The sequence below is a fragment of the Cynocephalus volans genome, chromosome 8 (assembly GCF_027409185.1).
Source record: "Cynocephalus volans isolate mCynVol1 chromosome 8, mCynVol1.pri, whole genome shotgun sequence".
NCBI lineage: Eukaryota > Metazoa > Chordata > Mammalia > Dermoptera > Cynocephalidae > Cynocephalus > Cynocephalus volans.
The window spans coordinates 136,684,958-136,695,240 of record NC_084467.1 but is presented as its reverse complement, the minus strand read 5'-3'; the positions used below and the strand labels follow the sequence as shown (position 1 = coordinate 136,695,240).

General features: G+C 35.8%; 1 protein-coding gene across 1 annotated transcript in view; it reads right to left on the bottom strand.

The window, feature by feature from the left end:
• Positions 1–5,367: 5,367 nt before the first annotated feature.
• XPR1 (xenotropic and polytropic retrovirus receptor 1) overlaps positions 5,368–10,283 on the bottom strand; it is a 232,509-nt gene continuing 227,593 nt past the window's right edge. The window contains exons 14-15 of the mRNA XM_063104379.1: positions 8,929–9,150; positions 5,368–5,990 (exon numbers count right to left, since the gene is read on the bottom strand). Coding sequence (XP_062960449.1) covers positions 5,930–5,990; positions 8,929–9,150 — 283 coding nt within the window. The 3' untranslated portion in view covers positions 5,368–5,929. The remainder of the gene's footprint in view (positions 5,991–8,928; positions 9,151–10,283) is intronic.

The following is a 10,283-nucleotide window of genomic DNA, read 5'->3' as shown; positions in this document are numbered from 1 at the left end:
AAAAAAGGACAGAGTTTTGTAACCACTTTTTTTTTTTTAAACACATAACCACATTAACTTTTTGCTTTATACAACCATCTAGAAACTATAAAACAGTACCACATTGTGCATTTAACCTACTTATCAAGAAGGGAACTCCACATGTCATAAGAATTCTACCCATATAAGAAGGAAAAAGGAGACAGCTAATAGCATAGTCACAGATACAACATGAGTCCAAGCAAGCATCAATTCTTTGACGTCACCCTTTCCATTTGCCAGAGTGGAGAGTAAGAAGAAAGCAAGGGTGAAAAAAGAGGGAAAGAAAGAAGCACCCACTGAGGACTAATCACAATCCATAGTTACTTTTGACAACTATAGCTCAGGGTTTCATAGAATACTATCATTTGACCAACACAACGTGGTGGTGGGTGGGACTGGGGGTGGGGGAGTGATGAAGGAAACGCAAGTAGAGGGAGAGGGTCTGAAAAGAAAAAAATATGAGGGTACTTCAAAAAGTTCATGGGAAGATTTGTATTATCTTTCAATTCTGTTTTTCCATGAACTTTTTGAAGTACTCGCATACATTTTCCACCCTATTCCCCTCCTAAATACTCTTTATTGATATAAGCTTCTGTGCTAATCCAGAAAATGGCAAGAAATTAATCTTAGCAACTTGATAAAGCTTAAGATTCTGTTGTTCTTGCAACCGAAATGTGAGTGACTCAATTTTACTTTACAGTTCAAAATATTAACAATTTCATGAACAATTACTCTTTAGGGATTTCCCACAACCTTTCTCCCTATACCTACCATGCTGGTGTTGCTATAGGACAATCAGGGAGGTGTAAGTAGGGACTTCAGAGACAGCGATCAAGAGATAGTGAGATGGAATCCCTGCTCTTTTGTAGAAGTCCACATCTTTCTAGTAAGTACTGCGGTCTTCCCTCTGATTTGTGGTTGTACAGAGGAAAGGGCATAGGAAGAACTAAGGTAACATGGTAGTTTAGTCAAGTAACTGGTTTGAAAGTCTACAAGATGAGACTGTGTAATTAGCAGACATATTGAATCCAAGGCAAACAAAAGGTTATTTGATTGTCCTCCTTAGGCTGATGGCACCATACAAAAAGCTAAAGGTGGCTTTGATTTAGTAATAAAATAAACAAAAGATTTGTCACAAGGAAACATACTTCAGTTGAATATCAGTATAATGATTCTCCTCACTTCAGGGGAAACATTTTAATTTTGTTTGTTTGTTTTGTTTTGTTTTGACCGGTAAGGGGATCGCAACCCTTGGCTTGGTGTTGTCCACACCTCGCTCAGCCAGTGAGCGCACCAGCCATCCCTATATAGGATCCGAACCCACGGCCTCGGCGCTACCAGCACAGCAGCCTCCCGAGTGAGCCACGGGGCGGACCTCAGGGGAAACTCTTGTCTTGTTCCTCTCACTTCCTCTTCCACCCTAAGTAAGCAAATATATTCTGGAAGTGTGTTTTTTTAAGGGGCAACTCAGTATCAGCGTTTTGACAATTCATACAAAGACGGCATTAGGAACCACACCACCCAGCAGGCTCCTCTGCATTCCCAGGGAAACTTCTTCTATCACTTAACTTAAGCTCTTCCAGACCTAATGAGATTAGAATGTGGTTAATGATGGTTAAACTGTTGGGTTTGTAACTCTGACCACCACAATTTTCTTATGCTGTAATATAATCAACTCTATTCCACATTGTACAGAGTTAAAATACAATGCAAAAAGTTCGGAGATTTTAAGACTTACTATCAAGACGGATACCTGAAATGCAGAAATGTATTTGTGTTTACATAATTTAGAAAATATTTAACTCTTCTTGCTTTAGCTAATGATCACAAGCAAAAAAAAAAAAAATTTAGACCAATCAGAAAAAAATGAACTAAGCTGATAAATTTAATTTATTCTTCTTTACCTAAATTCTTTAAAAGTTCTACCCGAATTTATATTGTCTTTATCTGGTCACTATAGAATCTTATCTGTAATGACATTGGTTTCTTATTAGATTTGAAAAAAGTATGGTGATTTTGTAGTTGAAAGAGCCATAGATTCAACATGTTTTTTTTTTCTTAATCTAAGAAGATATCAATTTTAAAAATTCAAATGTTATATAGTTAGAAGTACTTATTTTTTGAGTTAAATTGCATTTGGAGATAAAGAATATTTCCTGAACAATGCAAAGTAAAAACAATAAAATGATGGGAAAATAAAGGCAAGTCTTTCTCAGTAACATACCAACCACTGACTGGAGAGATGGAGAAGCATCACCTCCATGTCATCCCCCTCACATACTTTCCTAACAGCCGTGCTTCTGCTGCCAAAGCCCAACATCTTGCTCTTCTGTGTTATCTCCAAAACAATTTTATTTCTCTTCAACTAAATATCTGTTAATCTGATGCCTGTACAACTCTAGTACTAGGTTACTTTCTTCTATTCTTACTTTGCCTTAGTTGAACTGTTAAGAAATGGATGAACTGCTATCTCTAGTTATTGGGAATGTACTTTGGCCAAATCATGGTGGAAAGATACCACCTATTAACAAGTTACTTCTAGTAAAACCTCAGTTAAAATCGAAGAACTCTCATGTTTAGAGTATTGAGAAGTCATAGATCCTAGGGGCTGGGACTTATTTTCCTATTTTAAAGGTTCATGCTGGTTACTGCTAAGGTGACTGGCATTCTCCTCTCACACGATTGTTTTTGAATCTGAAGTTAAGAAGCCTGCCCAAGAAGTCTAATGGTAGAGTGCTGAAAAAGAAAGTTGCACATGGGTTTCTAACTTCTTTCCAATCTTACAGATGACCATTATAACTTAATTGATGATGACTTAATCTTTGATCACTTCTTTGTCTCTCTGTATGATATGAAGTCACCAATAATTCCATTATGTTATAGGCAACCTTTAATATAGGTGCTCTTTTGTATGTAAAAAGTAAATCATTTTTGTCTTCTAATTTCTCCATACACATCAACACTTTCCATACTATCATAAAATGAAAAATGAATTTTATTCTTTTATTTATACCTCCTTTTCATTCATTTTGGGAGTACTTTAACTGATGTTAAAAATGGAGTGATTTTCAAATAAAAGTAAAACTAAAATTTCTAAACCTAAACTAAGATGAAGTTTTACCCTTGATTAGATTGCTGCTCCTTTAAAATGACTCTGTGATATTCATTTCTAAGAGCTCTATTCAGAGTTTCAGGGTATAGGAGTCTCCAATAAAGTTTTAGGTAAGATAAAGCATTTGCAACTGCTAGGGCATATAAAATTTAGTAGAGAAAAATGCACATTGCCTTTTTTGAAGGAAAAAAATGAGTTTAAATACATATATAAGCATCTGGTATGGTAAGCTGAAAGTTACAAAAGCCTTATTTTTGAATAGACTATACCAATAGGACAAACATATTAGAAAAAGAATACATTCTACCATTGTACAATCTATGAAATAATAATAATGATTAGGGCTTAGAACCATAAAAATTGAAGAAAGACCAAATTGGCCATAGGATACAATGAACTAAAAACACTGGGGAATTCAAATACTAGAAGTCAACTGTAAGATTTTATGTGTATCATTGTGTGGATTTACTAATAGAGAATGAAGATGACAATTCAAATGGCTCTGGACACATTAGTACCACCAATTTTATTTGTACAAGAAATGACTGGTCCACTGGACTTCTCTACATAACTCAGTAATAATTACTGCTATTTCTTGACAGACCAGTGATATTTCCCCCATAGTTTTAAAGTACAAAAACCAGAATAGCTAGGGGAGAAAATCCCAAGTATAAATAATGCAACATTTAATCTACAAAGGGTCACTAAATTGTTACCACTGATTAGTATAAATGATTCAATTTATTTAAACTAAGAAAAAAAAAAAAAAAACCCCAGTAATTAAACGTTTCCTCTTCAGTTCTGGGCCAAGGCACATGCTTGACAAAACAAAAAAACAATAGAAGCCACAAAGTTGTATGATTTTTCAGAGAAAAAAATCTCGATGCAGAAAGGGAACAAATTTTGGAAGCTTGTCAGAATAGAGGAAGAAGAAACTTCTTTAAAAATAAACCATTTTTCAGTTAGTTGATGGAATTCTGGTAATAACAGTAACTTTAATGTAATCTGGAATTACGACAGGGATGAATAAAGATTTACGACACATGGAGAAGAGCTGATGACAATGGGGTATATTAAAGGGCAGTAACCATATATTTTTAAGACCAAGCAAGTGATAATAGCTGCTCTTCTACTTATTTATTCTTTTGTCTAAAATTAAGCTGAAAATGATAGAAGTAAATTTACTTTTATGAATCTACTGAGGTTGACTATGGAATTTTTCATCTGGGTCTTGTGGGGGGCATTAAAATACACTTCAGCATTTCATTAACAAAGATAATATAAATACCAGGAAAAGGTAAAGTTAATGCCAACCATATTCAAAAAAGTAAAATCCCTTATAGGTTTTATCACTTAGAAACAAAGGAAAAATATGAAACAAAGAAATGAAAACGGGTATTTCGTATAGACCACAATTGTCTAAAATTTCTAAGAAATATACTTTTTATGTATGAACAAGTTTAGACCCCCAAATTTTTAAAAGCAGGTTTTCTATCATGGGAGGGCATGAAATCCAATGTTCATCCTTTAAAACTGATGGGAGAAATAGCTGCCAAGGTCTGTTGTATCACTGTAATGTGAAGGAGGAAGAATCATTTGTTCCATGCGCTCAAAGAGAGACTTTTTTTTGCCCAAGAGAGACTTTTAATTTGATCAAATTCTGGCTAAAGTGGGTGAGTCCAGAAGAAAAACTTTCTAATGAGGGTGTAGAGAGTCTCTGAAATAGCTCTATCTTTTAATTCAGAGTTAGTAAAGGTCACACTACATTTACCCTACTTGCTGAAGCATAATAAAGTGTAACTTCAGTTGTTATGGCTGGAATATGGGAAAATATATTCCACATCTGTTCCTTAAAAAATAGTATCAGAATCTTTCATACGAATTTCAACTGGTGGTGTAGAAGTACGGGATGCCTTGTTATGAGAGAGACACTCAGGACTCTAAAGCAGCAACAACTTAAAAAGTTAGTAATGAAAAACTTTGGCTTAAAATTAAAATGAAAGAAAAGAAAAAGTCAAAGCGGTGCAAGTTGACTCCTGAAAGAGGTATATGGGACTGATCCTCATGAACATCATCCAGCATTAGTTTCCCCTGTTGTCTTTCACTGTTATCACCTTCACTGCACAGGAGTTATATCATTCTCTTATGGTTAAGTTTCATAAATAATGAGAAAACTACATGTAACAAATACATCATATTTCCCACCCACCCACCCAGCAGCCCTCCCCAAAATAAGAAAAGTTACATCAAATTAAAAAGTAGCTTCGTGAATGAAGGTACTGCTCTAAGTTGCACTTTTCCTGCAAGTGCAGCCAGTGCCTTTGCGCTGCGTATGAAGAAAAGGAAAAAATTCTCCACATAAACTGACAAAAAAATTTAAAAACCAATGTCCGGTTTCAACCAGTCAAAACCGGACAAGCAAAAGCCGAGATATCTCGGTATCGTCCCATCAGAGGGTCCTTGCAATGCCTGTTCTTCATCCTGATAGGTATCTGTGTCCATGTGATTGTAAACAATCCATAAGATACTATGGTTTTGTTCCTTAAAACGTCCTCTGATTGGCAAAATGAAGTAAATACTTGTTTTAAAAATAGAAAATTAAAATTAAACCAGAAGAAACGAAAAGAAACACAGTGAGCTTGTTTGGAGTCCATAGGATCCAATCTGGAAGAGCTCGGGAAAATGTGTTATGTGTTTTCTCCTGTTTTCAGCTGGAAAGGTACTAGAGGTTGCGTTGGTCGAGGAAAGAATTGTAGAGTAGGAAAACCAAGGATGTTAATCTAGACTTCGGAGAATTCAAGTGTTAGCTTCATCATCTGTGTCTTCTATCAATATCTTAGTGTCACGAGCCTTGGATCTAAGTAGTAATAAGGGGAAAAAAGCACTTGGTCCATTACTAAAATACAAACACATTAATAATATTAGATATATTTCCCATTCTGCCACCATTAAACATATATCTTTGGCACTATCTACTAATGCCAGATGGATTATCCCTGGAGTTTCATATTCAATTTCAGATATTATTGGAAAAATACTAAGAAACTAGATTGCAACCAGAGGAAGGTAACAAGAACAATGGCAGTTCATGTGCAATGGAAAGGGTAGTAATATGGAATAAGAAGATCTCAGTTTTGAGCAATCATTGTGATTTTAGGATGCATCTTCCCTCTTTGAGTTCCTGCTTCCATTTCTGTAAAGCAGGAATAATAATACTTATTTCACTTAATGCCACTTTCAACTTGTGGAGATAGTGTGCATATCAAGTGAGAAAATGGATATAAAAGGCATCAATAAAATATAAAACAAATATGGAATTATGATGAGAATGACAGAAATACCATTTGAGGTATGCATGAGAAACTAAAAGAGTTAGACAACAGAAGATAAGATCTAAGGAGAGGCATGACAGTTGTCTGTCTTTAAAGAGTTGACAAAGTATGATGCAGAAGAAGGAGGATACTCAGCATTTATGTGAGAACACAAGTAGCATTAACTGGTTGAAGTTTTGTTTTATTTTTTAAATTTTTTAAAAAGATGACCAGTAAGAGGATCTTAACCCTTGACTTGGTGTTGTCAGCACCACGCTCTCCCAAGTGAGCCAGCCGGCCATCCCTATATGGGATCCGAACCCATGGCCTTGGTGTTATCAGCACCGCACTCTCCCAAGTGAGCCATGGGCCGGCCCCCCCCCCCTTTTTTAAAGCTTTGATTATACATACATATTTCTGGGGTACAGAGTTGATTATTAGTATTTTTGTACATTATATGATCATCAAATCAATATTATTAGCATGTTCATCATTATAAATCATTAACCGGTTGAAGTTACAGTGAAATTATAGTGAAGCATATTTCAGCCCAACATAAGCTATTCACCATCATAACTAACCAACAATATAGTTATATGAGAAAACTTCGTTATCACTGTTGACTGTCAATCAGCACAAAATGATCATCTATTCAGGATGCTGTAGAAAAGACTCCTGCACTGGATGAAAAATGGAATTAGGTAAAAAAATATTTTGCAACTCATGAGTCCCATGACGTGAAAGTGGTATTTGGTGAAATACGAATTACTATTCCTACTTCACAGAGGTGGAAACTGATGTTCAAAAAGTTTAAGGATGTGCTAAATGTTGCATGAGTCATAAAGTCAGTACCCAAACTCAGATCTTATTTTTAGATTCTCTGATCTCTTTGTTGCACATAACCTACTCTATTTGAAATGTCTTCCTCTGGATGCAATCTAGTTTCCCAGTGTTTTTCCACTAAACACTTGAATTTGAACATAATAATCTACTACCAAAGAGCTTCCTTGTTTCTCAAGCCGAAATAGTATATATTTGGATTGCCCTCTGCTGGTAACTAACAAGGATTAGACTTTCAAGATCAGGAACTCAGTGAGAGGATGGACACAAACAGCATTTTCTTCCAGCCCTTTGTGGCACTTATCTCACTGACCCACTGGGTACTGCCCCACCCCAGCTTCTTCAAACTCTGCTTCCTTGGTATGACTGTACTATGCTTTGTTTTGATTCTCTTCCTACCAACCTCCCTAATCACTTCTGTACTTTTTGTTTGTTCTTTTTTCCCTTGCCTGTGTTGTTCCCTAAGACTCAGTTCCCTACTCTCTGCATTTCTTTTCTACCTTCTCCTCTTCAAAGAAATTCCAGATCTCTGTAGAAAGCCTTGGAAAATTCTACTCTACTCCCTTATATTCAGTGGGTTATCGTTACCACCTCCTGTTTTTCACTTCCTTTAGAACATCTCCTTACATTCCTTTTAGTCCACCAATTGTAAGCATCTTAATCTGAGTCTTCACTGTCTCATAATTAAAAATACTGCAAAAGCCTTTCATTTGGTCTTGGACTTCAGTTTTCCCTTTCCTAATATAGCCTGCACAGTGCCAGTAAAACTTCTTAAGATACTTTCATAATGTCATTCTTCTATGAAAAAATTCTCTGTGACTCTTTCCTGCCTGAACAGCTTGCACTGTTCATCCTTTACAATCATATTTCATCTATTCAGCTAAATTATTCTCACTGTAGTTCTAGTCACATGATTTTTCTTTCTCTTTCTGTCTCTACTGTTCCTCTAACTTATTCAAACACTTCGTTTTCCTTTAGAAAGCTACTCATGCTCAACTTAAATTTCCTCCTTCATTCCAATCTACTGTGCTATTGTCTTTAAATTTCAAATGCAGCCATCACATATTCTACATTTATTATTACTTTTAGCAACATACAAAGCCAATGACTGATAAAAATATTGTTGTAGGTATTTAATAAAAAGATAAAAAAATAATAGTTTATACTTACTGAGCTCTTTCTGTGAGGAACTGGTATAAGTTCCATGTAACAACGGATTAAATCCACTTAACCACTTGAATCAGGGACCACAGTAATCCCAATTTACAGATAAGAGGTAATACAGAGAAATTCTAAGTACTTTGGCCAAGGTTACATAGAAGGCAGGATTTTGAAAATTATATGTATACAAAACATACTGAACAGTCAAGTAAATCATTCTCCAACAAATTTTTTCCCAGACAGTATAATTTTAATGCCAAATTAGTAGGTAATGTCATTAATGACATTTACTCTATGTGCTCATTGAGAAGTTCTACAGGTTGGATCATATGAAATTGCTGTTTATTACTGTTTTTTGTAAGTGAAAAATGACTGAATATGAGCAATTTCGTTTAGTTCAACTTGATAGTTTCTTAGCTTAAATGTTATCCAGTGCTAAAACCCAAAGGCAATATGCCTCTCAGAAGTGGAAGCCATACATACTGAGAAGCGAGGCGAGGCCGGCGCAGGGATATGCTCTGGCTGTTCTTCCATGACCTATTCTTCTGGCGGTTTCGTACCCCATCATCCTGGTCCATCATCTGTTCCAGGAGTGTCTGATCATCTGCGTTCAGGGGGGCCACAGAGATGTCTCGCACAGCACGGAATTCACCACAGTTATTCAGATGTTCATTCTCCAGGCGGAAGAAGTTCCACACAAATCGCCTTAGCAAAATGAGGTAGAGCAAACAAATTACTTATAAAATCTGAACAAACTACTACTACCACTACCTGTAAACCTCAAAGAATATTAAGTTTCCACACATGGAAACAAAAACAAGGAGTTAAGGGCTAGAATATTAAAATAAAACAGGGAAAGATGCATGGAGATGGGGGAAGGGAAGCAAGAGTAGATTATGCAAAAGGAAGGGACTCAATACCACATGTTCTCACTTATTTGTGGGAGCTAAAAATAAATAAATAAATAAACACACAAACAAATGGGGGGGGGGAGAAGACAGAATAACCACAAAAATTCCTTGAACTATTTAAGTCAAGTGAACAGATACGATGTTGTGGGGGGAGGAACGGGTAAAGGGGCATGAAAATCAAGTACAATATATTTTGAGAAGTAAAAAAAAAAAAAAAAAAAAGAAAAGAAATGAAGTTTTAGAGTACACATCCTTTCACTTTATTTGACAAACATTTACTGCATGCCTACCACCATAAGGCAGAAAAAGGCAATGAATAAGACAGACAAAGTCTTTGCCCTTATGGGGTATAATTTCTAGTGGTGGAGAAAGATAATAAGCATGTAAACAACTAATCAGCTAATAAGTACTCTGAAGAAAATAAAGCAGGGCAATGGGATAAAGTGTGCTGTTGTAAGACTTATGGAAAGCTTCTCTAAAGACATGGCATCTAGAAAAACCTGAACGATGCAAGAAAGCAAGTCGTGTAAAAATCCTGGAGAAAAGTGTCACAGGAAGAAGAAATAGCAAGTATAAAAAACTCCAAGTTGGAAAGGTCTTTGGTATTCTAACATAACAGCAAGAAGGTCAGTGGGACTGGAGTGGAATAAGTGAGGTTAATATGGCAGGAAATAAAGATGAAGATGTAGAAGAAGGCCCATTTACAAAGGGCCTTAAAACCACAGTAAAGAGTTTAGATTTTAGGTGTGATGTAAAACAATGAGAGTTCTGAGGAGAATGAAGGGATTTGTTTTACAAAGATCATTCTATACGTTGTATGATGAAATGATGAATAGATCAAAGAGAGACGAAAACACTGAAGAAAGACCAGTTAGAAGGCTGTCGAAATAGTCTGTTAAAGAGTGATGGTGACTTAGACAAAAACGG